General features: G+C 47.9%; 1 protein-coding gene across 1 annotated transcript; it reads left to right on the forward strand.

Moving 5' to 3' along the window:
• The first annotated feature begins 2032 nt into the window (after positions 1 to 2032).
• On the forward strand, positions 2033 to 9022 carry LOC144167726 (uncharacterized). The gene is made up of 2 exons (XM_077696906.1): positions 2033 to 2577; positions 7330 to 9022. Exons 1-2 carry the CDS (start codon positions 2356 to 2358, stop codon positions 8644 to 8646), a joined length of 1539 nt encoding a protein of 512 aa, XP_077553032.1. The 5' UTR covers positions 2033 to 2355; the 3' UTR covers positions 8647 to 9022.
• The last annotated feature ends 7207 nt before the right edge of the window (positions 9023 to 16229 follow it).

The raw sequence follows: 16229 nt of genomic DNA on the forward strand, positions 1-16229 counted from the left end.
ATGATTTTAGTGAAACTTAACACCGGCAGTTTTTGTGCTCACGTGGACGTTCACATTCCACTGGTGAAAATGGGCGGGTTACTTGAGAATTTTGTGGTATTTAAAGTAGATTCAAATGACATGCTCGACCAATTTCTTTGCCGAACGGTCGGGATTTTTTTGCAGCGTTAGCTGCTATGGCTGACAGGGATACACGTATGGAAATATGGAATGTCTTAACGAAGATGATAGGAATCATTAACGTTATAGAGCTTTTCATCCAGTTCGCTCACATATCGTCATCAGCATCATAATAATCATCATCATCAGAGTTGTCGTCGGGACGTTCCTTGAAAGGGGGCTTCACCACAAGTTAACTTATGCGACAGGGAAGGCATCAATACAGCAAGGAGGCAAGCTATTATATCGATGTCTGATAATTACAATTGTAATTTAGGGTGACTGCAGTGATAAAATATGAAATGTCATGCCAGAGCCGTCAAGAGCTGCACAATGGCATTACGTTTGTGTAATAGTCAGCCATGTTTAATGCGTCGCGCGTTACTTGAGTGAGTTCGCTATAAACGAGCCGACGCCAAATACGGGTAAACCCAGGGCGGTGAAGAAACCTCGAGAAAAAAAAATGTAAGAAATTGTACTTGGGCCTTATTACTTGGATATGGTAGCTTTTGTTGACTTTCAAAAAGTGTGTTTCTATAGGAATGATCTTGTGTAAAATAGTGAAGCCATCTTCAAAAGCCTTATCAAGAAACTTGCTTTCTGTAAAGCTTACTCTTTTCCGCATGAAAAATTGCAGTGAAGCCAACTGCTAAGGAAATAAATACAGTATTTTTGAGATTCTAAGCGCCCTCCGATCCTAACCACCCTCCCCTTGTTTCGAAAAAAATGAATTGGAAAAAAAATTTTCATGCGCATCTGAGCAACCCCTTTTCTAAGCAGCCCTCCCAAGCTATATTTCAGACGAGGGGAACCGGGCCCGAGTCGACGTTCTGGCCAAGTCATTCATGTTTTTAATAACAGACCACTTCAACGGAGCAGAAGACGACCTGCTTGGGGATACTGAGAGCAGCGGCCCAAGCGGCACAGCGGACTCGAATAATGAGAGTGAGGGTGGCTGAGTATCAGACGGAAACGGTCAGTTCACTGTCTGTACGTATTTTTTTTTAAATGTTTGACAAATAAAACATTATTCCTTGCGGCCTTCACGTCGAGGTACGGCCGCGAAAAGAGTGTGTGTGTGTGTGTGTGTGGGGGGGGGGGGGGTAGTTTGTGTTTGTCGAATCAAAGCCCCTCAGTTTCGGCATTGCGATCGTGGAAAAAAATGGGGTGGTTAGAATCTAGTAAATACAGTAGTTGTTGGCTGTTTCGAGGCAACATGCACTCAGCAGCCCAAAACTCAGCGAAACTGAATTCAGCGACGTAACTGGGGGATATATCTGAGCGACACGTAATGCTAGCGCATTCTCAAACGATGAGAGATGCTTGAACGTCCCCATAACTTCGCAACAAGCGAGCCGCGTCAAGCCGCCGCTTTGCCCCTAATATGACTTTATTTTTGCAGTTTTTCTCGCCTCTCGCGTGGTCACAGGACTCTCCAGCCAAGAAAACATGCATTTCTCCCGCCAAAGCCTCGTCAATCCGAAATGTCGCTGCCGCTTCACGGAAATCTGCCCCAGGACACACAGTCTCCGTTGCAAGAGAAGTCTGCAACATGAAGCACGTGTGCAGTGACTGTTATGCAAAAGGAGCGCCGATGACGCGGGAAAAGTAAGTGTGCCGCTCACGCGGCGTGGCTCGCCGGAGGAAAAAGGGGCGCCAACTTGGCCGGTTATAAAAGCCGAGGAGTGGCCGCCGCGCGTTCCGATTCCGTTCGCCGGGCCGCCTGGATCGGCGGCTCCGCCCGGCGTCGCTCTCCCCGCTCAACGAAGAGAGGCCTCGGTGGCCGCGGCGGCGCCGTTCTCAACAGGGCGACACGCCGAACACGCGCGTGAACAAGACTCGCAGCCGACGTCCTTCGAGCGACCTTCCCGGGGAAATGGGCGTCTTTCGATTCATTTCGGCAGAGAGAGTGAGAGAAAAACCCGGGGATGGCAACCAACTTGGCTCGTTCAATGAGCAGCCACAAAGCTGTACAAAGTAAAAACAGTGAATCGATTTTAAAGGGATCGGTCGCACCTGTACCCACACACACGAATAACAGATGAAAGCGCTTATCGGGGGATGTAGTGCCTGCACCGCGAGAATAAGCAACCGGCGTACGACGATTCGCTCGCCGCCAAATTGCGGCTGGTGGCGGCGCTAAGTACGGCGGCGCGTTGCGTTCGGGGATGACCATCGGCGGCCGCTGAGGCGAGCATGGTCGCCGTGAACAAAGCAGGTCGTCGTCTCTGTGGGGCGGCTCCTTCGCCCGCGGGTGGGTGGCCCCGATCGCCGCTTATACTTAAGCCGAGTGGGCAGCCCAAGGGAAGTCAGTGCGCGCCAGAGCCTTTCCGGAAGCCCAGCACGCGCGCCGTGCTACTGCCCTCCGCCGCCGCGCCCAAGCCGACCGCTGCCACCATGCGAGGCGCCACGATACCCGTGAGTCAAGACCGCTGCGCCTGCGCCGCCCCACTCGCGGAAGGGGGGTTCCTGTGACAGTTTTATGATCGAAACGGAACGTTTGTATTTCTTTAGCGTTCGCTAATGTATTAGGCAATTTGTCCCAGTCAGACGCCGCCGCTTCTTGAACAGCCCGCGAGTGAGGCCGTGGGAAACGCGCACAACAATACCGCGTCTTTCTCCTTGTTTTAAATGCATTGTCTTTCTTTTCTTTTGCTCGTGCTTCGTTGTTGAGTGTACGCCCCCACGTTACACGTTGAACATGCGCGTGCACGTCACCCATTTCTCTAGACTTAGCTGAATAACGTTTGCACCCATTTGACAAAGCCGAGAACCATATGTTCATATCACCGGACGTGTGAGAAAAAGGCCACGAGGGATAATTGCTACAGGCGTCTGAAACAAGACTAGCTTCGCTGTTGTGGACACTTCATTGACTAATTGGAGCGCAACGGATCCAAGAGGGAAGCAATGATCCGGCATGAAGCCAGCTGGATGGGAAGGCCTTGATGGCTTGCTCATTAACGGAGGGGAGGGTCCAAGTGACACCAATTCGCGCAGGCGCCAGGGACATTTGGTTCTACGTTACGTGCCTGTTGCCGGTCAATGACCAGGTATATGACAAGTTCAATGATACGGTCGTTGCCTGGGTTGCAGCGACCATGCTCCGAAACTCAACTCTTTCGATAAACTCTATTCAGGGTATTCGTTAGCATTGTGTTACCATTTTTATGGTAGACATTATCTTTTCCCTCTCCGTAACCCTTTCTATCGTCAACTAAACTTTCAACGCTATGTAATGCAAGGTAAATGTTCGATTTTAAGACAGGCATTAGAAAATAGCTCGAAGTACCTTTGCTCTACGTGACTTTAAAAGACCTTAGCAACATAATTTAGGCGTAGCTGCTTGCACGATGAAGACACTGAGCCTAAGCACAATAGTATTGGTAGCGTAGCCGCTGTCGCATTCTGCTACCACCCACAAGATGGCAGAAGCGGTATTTCGCAGCGGCTCCGTTTCCGGCAGAAGCGCATGATGTTAGAAGCATGGATTTCGGCAAACCTCAAGGAATTTAGATCTTCCCAATAATTCCACAGCTTTATGCCATGATGCGGATAGCCGGAGGTAGCGTCGGCACATAATATGACAAACTTGAAGTTGAGACTCCAGTTGCGGTAGTATAACGCTGCAGGTTCGAGTTGCGTAGAATCTAAACCTGATTGTGCGTTTTAAAAAGAACCAGGTTAAGGCAACGGGGCTGCAGTAATGAAAATCTCACGCGGAGGGAAGTCTTGCCTCCAAGGCTGCTGGCGAGCATCAGTGACGAGGAAAGTGGAGACTTTCACCGCGTGAAAGTAGGTGCCCGCCGTGGCTTGCGTAATAAGAGTATTCAGGAAACTTTCTGCTAGGCTCAACGACCGATTATTTGCCAACTGCGGATCGGAAAGAGCAGCACCGTGATGCAGTTTCAAAGCGAAGCCCTATCTGGCCAGGCGAAAGGAAAATGCGGCGGTCATATGTACGCAGAAAACTCCTCTGTCGGTTCTCCATGCGCATGCCCGAAAAAAAAAAACGGGTTGAAGAGAAGTTAGAAGTGAGGGGAGGGAGATTAGCTGGGTTTTTTAGATGATGTAGCTACACTCTGGCATCTTCCGACAGTGGAAAGTGGCAGCGGCACAACGGAGGGAGCAAAACACACGGCTAACCACTGGAGCCTCGCTGGTTTACCATCTGGGCTTAGTGCACGGGCGCAATTTTTTTTTTATACAATGGGTACGCTAGAACAACAAGTAGACTACTGAGCGTACCACTCTTGTTTCTATGTAACACGTTATATGCGTGTGCCCAAAGTACACCGCGCACAGACAGAAACGCATACTATCTTTGTGCAGGCAGCTTGGTGCGGGACTTGAGCTGAGGGCTGTTTTGGGTCCTTGGTCGGGTCGCAGTCAGGCTACACGGGCAATCAAAGCTATCTTGGAGTTTTTTCCGGAGCACAGAACTAGACAGAGTTTTGTGATTGAAAATATTGGGTGCATCAAATGACATCTTTTCGTTTTCACATTTTTTTTCTTTTTCTTTTATCACCAAACGTAACAAACCAGCGAGACGGCTGGGCTAACATTGGTGGTCGTCATTAAAGGGGTGTAGGAAAAAATGGTCCCGGAAAAAATGGTCCCGGAAAAAATGGTCCTGGAAAAAATGGCCCCGGAAGAAATGGTCCCGGAAAAAATGGTCCCAAATCCAAGGTAGGAAAAAATGGTCCCGGAAAAATTGGTCCCGAAGCCAAGGCACGAAAAAGTCTTGTTCGAGTAAAGCCGGTTAATCGAACCAAGAACGTTTGCCTTGCTAAAATGGACGAGGTATTAAAGAAAAATATAAGAATGTTCAGTTTCTAAAAATATCCGGAAAGAATTGAAGACGGCACCAATCTAAAAATGCAAGTGCTGCGCTAGATTGTTGTCTATTACCCATGTTAAGCGAAAATAAAAATATAATGGCTGTTTCAAACAAGCAAGCACACGATAATTCGGTCGCCGAAATGTTTGCGCACGGAGGTGTCCGTGCAGGTATCCATACACCGATATGTACGTACACCAAATTGTCTGCACCGAAACGTCCTACACCGATATGCCTTGCACCGAAATGTCCTAGACCCGAGACGACGCTGTGCGCTTCTTTGATGGAGCTCCCACGGCTTTTTGTGCAATTTTCACCGATACTGACGAAACCTCGCAGCGTAGAGCTTCTATGACCTTCCAGACACTGAGATGGCTGTGTTCGACTAAGCTACTAAACCGACGGTTCCAGGCCTCGGAGTCGCTTGTGTGGTTTTAATCCAATCACTTGCATTAAAATATTTAATCCATGCTCAGCCCTACCATCCATCCATCCATCCATCCATCCATCCATCCATCCATCCATCCATCCATCCATCCATCCATCCATCCATCCATCCATCCATCCATCCATCCATCCATCCATCCATCCATCCATCCATCCATCCATCAAAGCGTCCGTCCGTCCGTCTGTCTGTCTACCCAATTTTCTTTGTTAGATTTTAGCCTCCAAAGGCTTTAATTTCGGCCCCTAATAGGAATATTAAAGCATTCGATCTTTCTCAAACCTTTACCTAAAACGCAAAGGGACAAAATCAAACCGCAACATCAGGTCGGTTCAGATCGGACTAACTTGAAGGGAAACACGTTGGCTGGGCCATGGGACCATTTTTTCCTAGATGGTCACTGGGACCATTTTTTCCGGGACCATTTTTTCCGGGACCATTTTCTCCGGGACCATTTTTTCCGAGACCATTTTTTCCGGGACCATTTTTTCCGTTTCCGCATTAAAGTTATTCTCTCTCTCTCTCTCTCTCTCTCTCTCTCTCTCTCTCTCTCTCTCTCTCTCTCGTGCAACACCGACTGACGTTACTTGCTATCGCTACACGAGGACTCCCTACCTAAAGCGACAATAAAGAAGTGAAAGTACGTGTACGGCAAACTAGATTTCAATGGATTCCAGCTACCGAACAAATTAATTTCAGTGTGGGTATTTCAATGCTGCAGCTGGGCATATGCGAATCGTAGCGCAGTAGATGGTTCCCAAACAAATCTACCGGCAGGCGTTCATATTCATTAGCTGCAAACTTTGGTGGCTCAAAATTTCCTGTCTTTCGCATCATCTAACTGAAACACGCATGAAGTTAATGATTTTAAACAATGGATTCATGCGGAATACGAAAGTGTCTTAGCCTCAATGTCCCACAAGGAAATATAAGAAAGTGCCTTGTATGGTTCTCCGACATGCGCACTAACGTGACATGGGCATACGTGACATTAACAAGTTCTGGAGGCGTGTTAGTCTTAATTCAAGTTTAATCAACTGGCAGCCATATAGTGCGAGAAGACATTCGTGTGGGACTTGAGATACGGTGAATCCCTGCGGTATATTGTCGGGGAAGCGACCTTCATTCATGCACCGCAACAACGTAAGAAACTGAAAGCCAGCTTGTGGAATGAGACCTTTCCGCTTGTACTGTGGCTTACACGGCAATTCGTTTAACGTGAAAATTCCAGATCGCATGCCGGGTCAATCTGCAAAAGTAAGACTATATGCATTCAGGTCGCTGTCTCATCTTCCTCTGTTCTTTATTATGCAAAAATTCCCACTCATGCTCTGCATTAGCCTGGTTTGAAATAGTGATTCCAATGTACCGGTGGGCTATAAAGAGGTCCGTGGGGATCTCTCGTAGGTTCACATTTTCACGTAGGTTGCAAGTCTACGCCCTTCAGTAATTTTTTTGCTGTCGATACTGCGATAACAAATCCATTGGTGATGCGGCATTCATTTCATGCACTGTGTTAGTCGCCTACTGTTACACGAAGCCATGTACAATCATGAGCAAATGAAACGCGAACACGAAAGTATGAACCAGGACACGCAAAATTGAAAAATACTTTTCGCTAAGGCCCAATAATTGTGTGCTATGGCTATATTTGAAAAGCCCCATTTCCCAACTTTGTTTCTGTAACATCGCCACGCGTCATTTTGACTTGCATGAAAAGAAATCGAGCTATTTCTGCGTTCTGGCACATATTTTTGTGTTCGCGTTTAATTTGCTCATGACTGTACGTATTTCAAATGTTCGACATAACGCACGTTGCGTGCACCATAAATATACAGGAATAATACAGGAATGGATTTCTGATCAACTGCTTTTTTGCGTCCAGGTCCTGGGCGTCCTTCTCCTTCTGTGCTCCCGTGGAGCGCACGTCCTAGCTGGCGATCCATCCCAGGGCAGCGCCGGCGGTGGCGCCCCTTCAGCCGGCGGTGGCCATGCTTCCGGGGGACCGGTATACAAGTTGGCCCAAGAATTAGCGCCCGGCGCCCCCTCCGGCCAAGTGGCTAAGGTTCCCGCCTCCGTACTGGCCGGTGGCCAGGGCGGCCATCACGGCGGGGCACCGGCTCACGTTCCCGTCCACGGCCCGGCCGGGGCCCCGGCGCCCGGTGGCCTTCCGGGATTGTCTTACGGCGCCAACGGCTTTCCCGTCAACGCGGCCGCTTTCCCCGCTGCCGGCGGCCACGGATTGCCTCCCGGCTACGGCTTCCAGCTGGGCGGTCTCGGTGGAGCGGGAGGAGCCCCCGCTTCAGCTTACGGCGGCGGCCAGTCGGCCCACCCGTATGCCGGCGCCGGGGGTCCCCAGCAGCTCTTCGCCGGGCCACCACCTTCGTACGGCGCTCAGCAAGGTTACGCCGGCCAACAAGCCTTCCCCGCTCAGCAAGCCTACGCTGGTCCGCAGGCATTCGCAGGTCCGCAAGCCTATGCAGGCAACGGGGCCGCGACTGGGGCGTTTGCTCCACAGTTTGCTGGACATGTCGGGGCGGGCCAGGGCGGGGCTGGACCTCAGGCGCTTGGACTGGCGGGCCCTAGCTACGGCGGCCACCTTTCAGCTCCCGGTGCTGGGTATGCTGGAGTAGGCGCTCCGTCAGCGGGTGGACCTGGAGGAGCTACGGCACAAGGCTACGCTCTGCCCCAAGGTGGGCACACAGCTGGTGGCAGTTCCGGCGTATCTTTCCCGGCCGGAGCCTACCTAGGACCAGCGGGGGCTCAGTTTGTGAGCGCCGGAGGACACACCGCTGGCCCAGCCCTGGCTGCTGGCCTTGTGCGAGGTCCGCCAGTTCTTCAGTATGGCGGGGGCGTCGGCGGAGCAGCTGGACAGTATCCGCTGGGCCAAGGGGGTCACCAGGCAGGAGTTCCTGCCCAAGCTCTAACCTACGGCGGTTTCCCTTACGGAGGCCAGGGTGCTCCCTATGGCGGAGCCGGAGCAGCATCTGGTGCTGGGGCAACAGCTGTGTACGGTTATGCCAATCCAGCAGTAGCAGCCCCGCTCCAACAAGGCTTCCAAGGTCACCAAGGTCACGCAGCCGCGTACCAGCCAGCGCAGGCAGCTTACGGCGGGCCCGCAGTGAGTTCCGGCGCACCGTCATCGGCTGCTCAGGCTGGCCTCGGGGTGTCGTATGGCCATGGAAAGCCAAAGTCCTCGTGATGAATGTGAATTTCGTTGGCGCTGTTGACAGCAATACAGCGGAGACCACGAATACAAGACGCGTCTCTCGTGTGTGGCAAGTTTCTATTATGCGTTGTGTGAACTCCGTGCATGCACTTAGACGCAACGAGAGACTTGTCCTGTTTTTTCCCTGGTGTTCCTTCCTTTTCATTGTGCAATCGTTTGGTTTCACCGCGTGGGTTATTCACTGTATTATGTCCACCCGTAAAGTTGGTGAGAGCCTTCACCGTTTCGGCTGGCCTCATTAGCATTTGCAAATACAGGGCAACCTCTCTCATCGCAGCAAGCTTTCTGGCTGTAGGGTGTATCTATGGGTTGCGTTTGGCTGGCATGATATGTTGCATAAAAAGCATTCCTACCACCATTTGTTGTTGTGTCTCATTGCATACAATTGTGCTTTTCTGTTCACTTTACCCAGCAGCACAACCAGGAAGTTTGTAATTAAAAACCACGCAACCCTGACAAAGTCTCCAGCTACTTTAGGTACATTTCCATAGCAACACCTACCCGCCTTCAAAAAAAGAAATAAAGGAAATGTTGACTGAAAGCTGGGATAAAACACATACAGAGGAAGTATCGCAAAATACTCACACGCTGCTATAAATTATTTAACGCCATTCGTTTCGTAAGACAAAAAAAAAGTAACTGAGACACTAGCACAAAACTTCTGCTTCGTAAATATAGAAAATATGGAGCGAGAGGTACAGCTGTAGCGGGTACTAGTACCATTAATTACTAAACGGCAACACTTTCACGCTTGATTCACTGTATGTCTTGCTCCACCAAGATGACGCAAGCACCACGGCATGGGTAGGGTTAAATGGGCTCGAGAGGGATGTTTCTGTGATAGCATCAAATTGGACTCCCTTGAGAGACATGCCGGCCCCTCGGCTACGTGGGGGAGTCACTTGCAGGGATTTATAAACACCCCAGAAGGATATAACCCCCCTCCCCCCCCCCCCCCCCCCCCACCAAACAGATTCTACAACCACGAGCACCCTGCCCAGGAACTTATACACCCCCCCTAACACCCCCCCCCTCCCCCCAAATTCGAAATTCATGATAAACCCCTGGTAACTTGTATGACTGGCTGTGGGGGAGGCAGTTCTTGTACCCAGAAGCGCAACGCATTGTGTAGCTGGTTTGTGTTCGCTATGCACCTTAAGTACGCGCGCGCGAAACGTTCACGCCGCTGGGCTTGCACTATCATTTCTCGGCGTGGCGCGGCACGATCCTAATGCATCCCCGAGCCTGTACGCAAATCGTACGAGCCCCCGGCGAACAAACTGGGACAACTCGTGCCAGCACCATTGTTTCTAGCCGCCCGCTGTTGAACTTGAAGCTAAGCAGCGACGAAATGGCGGCCGCTGCGAGTCCGCCAGCTCCCCGCCCAAGTGGGTCGCATGATCGGAAAGCAGCCGAATCGTGAAAGCGACGCAATAAACATTTTCCCAACAAACCGACGAGGTTTGCACGAGCAACTTGCAAAAGCGTTTTTCTTTTCTGCTCCGTCACCCAAGGTTGCCGCGCGTGCAGCCGCCCGAGGCCCACGGGAGCGCTCGTTGGCCTTCCAGGTGGGGCGCCGGCGTGCTTGTCCAGGGGCGGGCAGGGTGACTGGGAGTGAAAGATATTCGATATCGCGGCCACCTTCTGGTGTTTGTCGAGCAGTACGAGCGAACACTCGCTTACGCTGCTACGCGCTTGCGGGGAAACGCAGTCATTACGAGGCCGTCCGGGACAATCGAAGCTCCGTTCAATGCATTAGGGTTTGTTGTTGAAGTTGTTGAAGTTTATTTTTTTCTTTCCGCATACAGGGCGAAATGACGGAAAGACCGGGGGAAAAGCAAAAGGCTAGAAGCCTGACAGAGGCTTTTCCCCCGATGGCAGTTTTGCACAGCTATGCATTTACACAAGAACATGTTAGGAAAAGTTACACAGCACACATCTTTGATGTACCCCGAAACACTATTTCAGAATTGCACACATGAACAATAAGAACGCAGTCTCTAAAAAACGTACAACTTGTAATAAATCAAAATATGCGATGTTAGCATGATACATAAAGGCAGCAAAAGACACAGAAAAAAGATACAAGATACAAAGTTTGCCCGAAAGTGAAGCAGCTGGAAACAAAAAACAAGTTCGAGAATGCTGTTTACATACACAATCTGAAACATTACAACAATTCTATGTCATTTTTTATAAGTAGTATTTTATATTTCTTCTTTGATCTTATATTACTAAGGTCGATTAGGTGGCCAACTTTATTTAGAAGGGTAGGAACTTGGTAGTTTACGTGTTGCTTGCCATAGTTAGTTCTAGTGAGTGGTTTCTTTAATTGCGGTTCACGGAAAGTATAATGCGGAGTTAGGGCGCTAGTGTCGCTAACGTGTAATTTGTTGCAGCTGATGTAATGTAATAACTTGACATAGTAAACTTGGGTTGCTCGCAATATATCATGTTTTTTAAACAGTGGGCTGGTATGGAGAAGTCGAGGTGGGCCTGTATATCCTTCGAATAGCCTTAAAATCTTTTTCTGAAGTATAGTTAGTTTGTTGTAGTTTCTACAGGTCGTGGTGCCCCATACTAGCGTGCAGTAAGTTAACTTAGAATAGAACAATGTGTAATACAGAACTTTCTTTAACCATAGTGGAATAAGTCGTGACAATTTGAATAAGCAACCAATCGATTTGCTAAGTTGCACAGCTAGTTTATCGACATGAGTGTTCCAACTCAAGTTTTCCTGGAACCACACGCCTAAGAATTTTTCCGTTTTTACACGCTCAAGCTTATCTCCACGAAAAACAATATCAATTTTTTTAATCAATGGTTTGTTAATAGGTGCAAAGATTATGTATTTGGTTTTTTTAGCGTTCAGCTGTAACTTATTTATGTGAAGCCATAGAGATAATTGTTTTAGATAAGCATTCACTATCTTTTGGAGTTGGATAAGCGAAGATGCTGTAAAAAATATATTGGTGTCATCGGCATACATGATCAATTTGGGGGAGTGAGGAATATGGCACAGATCATTTATGTATATGATGAACAGCAATGGCCCAAGTATGGATCCCTGGGGTACACCATTTTTTATGCCTAAAATTGATGACGACGCTTGGTTCACTTTCACAAATTGGTTGCGGTTGGCTAAGTAGCTTGCAATTAATTTTAGCACAACGCCTCGAACACCGTATTTTTGTAACTTAGTCAAGAGAACATCGTGGCATACAGAATCAAATGCTTTGCGTAGGTCAACGAATAGTCCTAGAGTGTACAGTCTATTCTCAAAATTAAGTATAATGTCATGTTTGATACTTAGAAGCGCTTGTTCTGTTGATTTCCCTCTCTGAAAACCATACTGCATATTGCTAATTACCTCGTGTTTATTAAAAAAAATTCTCTAATCTGTTTTTTATGGCACCCTCAAATACTTTCGACAAGACAGGTAGGACAGAAATCGGTCGATAGTTTGACAATTCCTTTACGTTGCCGCCTTTATGTACAGGAGATATTCTGGCTATTTTAAGACGGTCGGGGAAAATTCCAGTTTCAAAAGTTGTATTTATGATGGCGGTTAAAACTGGAGATATGATGTCGGACACATATTTAATTGGAATTGCTTTTATCTCGTCGATACCAGCGGCAACATTATTCCTAATGTTGTTGATGCTTGTTTCAATTTCGGACGGTGTGACAGGTGTTAGGGCTACTTAATTCATAAGCGCAAACTCGGTCAAGCAGAGTGTTTGTACATCGACACCAATAAGAGGAGTTTCATCGTAATTAGCACTATTTACAAAATATGTGTTCATTGCTGAAGCAGCACTGTCACCGGTCAACGCTCCAGTGGGCGTTTCTATATTAAGTGTAGGGCTACTATGCTTTTTTGAAGTCAGATTTTTTATCTCATTCCACACTTTTTTAGGGTCACCACTAATTTTGGAGAATAAGTTTTCGTAATATCTGATTTTCTCTTTTTTTATCTCAGCGTTTAACTGATTCCGAAATTTTTTATAAGAGTTGAACTTATTTATATCGCCGGTTTTTACGAAAGAATGATACATTTTATTGTTCCTTTTAATTTTTTTCAACAAATCTGCGCTAATCCAGGGCTTTCGTGTTTTACTAAGGCCTGCTTTACTTCGCTTGAGAGGAAATGCTAAGTCATAACATGTAAAAAGCTTTTCATAGAACTTGTTGTACGCAGTGTTTGGGTCTTTTTCAATGAGTATGCACCTCCAATCTGTATTGCATACAAGTAAGCGAAAGCGGTTCAGACTGTGCTCATAAATCCTACGCTCAGCTCATGCTGTTTATTTTCTCTTTTTCGTGATACCGGCAAGAAGAAAAAATAGGCAAGTGATCACTTATGTCAAGTGATAAGAGACCTGCAGCGATATCAGGTGGATGTACATTTGAAATGCACAAGTCCAATAGCGTTGCGGTTTTCCCAGTGAGTCGTGTTGCCTTAGTAATAAGGCTTGTGCAAGCGAAGGAATTAATAAGTTCTTTAAGCTGTAGGGATGGAGCATCATCTACCAGCATATTTATGTTTAAATCACCCATAATTACAAAGGACCTGCGGTTGCTGCAAAGGTGGCAAAATAGGTCTTCTAGAAATTCAAAAAAATGAAGTTTGTTCCCAGCGGGTGGGCGATAAATAACAACAACGGTACAAATACCCATATTCACAGTTAAGCATTCGATGTCAGGGTTGATAAAAGAAAATTCTGCTACTACTTCATGAGGTATTGTTTGCTGAACATAAATGGCAACGCCCCCACCCCTGCCATGTGTACGCGTCAGCCCGTTATATACATAATTGGGAAAATTTGGGGCTTTTTTATCACCCACCCATGTCTCCGTAAAAAGCAAGACATCAAAAGTGTAGGAAATGGATTGGAATAGACTACACAATTCATCTTGTTTGTTCCTGAGGCTCCGAGCGTTTAAATGGAACACAGAAAACTGCTTAGGACGATCCTTAAACAAATTATTTAGAGCACATACATCATGATATTCACTTGCTTCAGAAACTTGCATTTGTGACTGAACACTGTAATAGCCACGTCATGTCAACGAACACCTTTTACCCCGGCAGCGAGGTCATCTTGTCCAGGTCTGCCATGCTAGCAATACGCAAGGCGGGAGCCTGTTCGTCTCTCCGCACGTACACCTTCCCTCCAGCAGCAGCAGCAACAAGCTGCAGACCAGACATGGAAGCTGCAGACCAGACATGGGAAGGGGAAGAGTGCAGCCATAACGTGTTGCAGACATTTTGTGAAAGGACCTTGTTTAAAGACCAGTGGTCCTTTTCCTTTGCTATAGGAAAATTTTACACGTTTCACTGTTTCGTATGCCCAGGCGTATAGGGCAAGCCACTTAACAATAACAACAAAAAAAGCGGAAGAGTTCTCCAGGGTGCCACAAGTGTAGCTTTAGATGCGCAACTGAGATCTTTTAAACCTTATATTGATGGAGATTCATATAGGTAAAGGAGCTTTTAAAGGAGCCGCTGTGGAATGGACATCCCGTGGTGTTTTTTCTTTAATATTTACACCCTCGCCTATACATCCAGTCTCATCAAAAACTGATTTCGCTCGTTCGGGAAATCTTTGAATGCATGTATGTATGTGTTGTTAGATGAGGTGGACTTAGACTTGCATAACTACCGGTAATTGCTCCGCCTAATCGTCCCCATTATCGTATCGGAGACACGGAGAATCACCACGCATAACTTTGACATGTGGACGGCAAAAATCCCCGGATAAGACGAGACACCTCCCATCGCGAAGTTCATTGGCGCCTATAGAAAAAATGATGCCTCCCATGTAGCAAGAGGCACTCCAAGCAGCCGGAGATAACGAAAAAAATGTTCGTCCGCTCAAGGTTGGTTTTGGAGCATTTCATAGCATAATGATCAATGCCACCAGGCACACTGCACGAGGGGCACAAAGGGGATGAGACAATGTTGATTTTACATAGCCAAGCTGGTGTACGGGCTGTTCTTACTCGGTGCAGCAGACAGACGCCGGCGCTCATCAAACATTTCGCCATGGCAGTATGATGTACCGGTCTACACAGCCGCCTAAGGTGCTCGCTATCTGTCTATTTCTGCATCCGTTGGAACCTTGTACTCCAAAGGCGTCCCTCGCTTGGCTTCCATCATGTTCGTTTCCCGGTACACCGACGTGCGACGGGATCCACTAAAATTGCACGGTGGAGCCTTCATGATTGAGCCGCTTTAGTAAAAGTAGGAATTGCTGACAGGGATTTTTCACGGGTACAGCCCGTTGCAACATGTAAAGAGCTGACTTTGAACCGCTGAATATTGCAAATTTGGCCCTTCAAATGATGACATTTTGCGCAGTTGCGAAGCTTCGGTCGCAACACACTCATTCCGGCTGCATGAAACCAAAGGCGTCACCTTGGCAGCCCACGAAATATTCAAACTGGGTATGAAAAATGCCTCTGCGCACATCCCTCCTTCTGTGTCAACAGAGCCATCACTGTGTATGTGCAGGGAGTCGCCGTAGGCACGTTAGAAATGCTTCAGCACCAATGATCAGGCTTCAGTGTGGCCCCAATGGTCAGGGAAAAGGGCTATTTTAAACCCGCCTTAGTCTCACGAGAGCGTGGACTGTGCACTGACATCTCTCATATTCACCCGAAATCTTTGAATCTACTCAGTAGCCTCTTTCGGCTCCCTTGCTTGGAATAAAACCAGTCATTCGAGGTTTGCTGTAACATTGTTTCACATGGTACGACTTTATTCCTTGGTGTGTTGTGCGTGCGATAGTTAACGCGACCCTGACCGACAAAGAAACGCCAGAGTCGGCGCTGAATGGTGATTTCAACAGAGACGTCCATTGTTACCACTCTCTGCTTGCAAGCCTTTGATACAATGTCGTTTCGAATCGCAAGGAGGATTGAAACAGGTATGACAGCTTGTGTTGATGAAATGAGGTTACCACATTATGTGCGTGGTGCGTTCAAGGCACATTCAGTCACACGCAATCGTCTCGATACCCCAACTTCTTGCGGCCCGATCCCTGTTGGGTTGAGCCACTCGGCCCCGACGTGCATTTCACTCTTTCGCCATTCCTTATTGCTGCCCACAAAACTACAGTTAAACCCGGATGTAATGAATACCTGTGTAACGAATTCCTGGGGTTACGAATTTTTGAAAATTCCCCACTTGTAGCCCTATTATAACACATGGATCGGCGACCTCTATGTAACAAAGGCATTGCGACGGTTAATCTTGATGTAAAGAATTTGCGACGCTGATGACTCATTGTTTTTTGCGCTTTTTCTGAAAAATTGAATGGACAAATGCCCAAATTTGGCGGATTTTGCCCGCACCGCAAACTACAGTGCGTTTCCACGTGTGAGTGCGAGTATGTCTGTCGGCGTGTTGGCGCGCGTCTCCAGTACTATCTGTGGTGTCGGTTCGTGGACGATGGTTTCTGCTGCACGAAAACGACAAGTTCTGTTTTTCCAGGACGGGCTCCAAATTTAAAAAGAGGTGTCCTCCGGCGAGAAAGGAGAACGCCGCCGCC

Source organism: Haemaphysalis longicornis, unplaced genomic scaffold, assembly GCF_048455015.1.
Source record: "Haemaphysalis longicornis isolate Haplotype H1 unplaced genomic scaffold, Haemaphysalis longicornis Haplotype H1 scaffold_2, whole genome shotgun sequence".
Lineage (NCBI taxonomy): Eukaryota > Metazoa > Arthropoda > Arachnida > Ixodida > Ixodidae > Haemaphysalis > Haemaphysalis longicornis.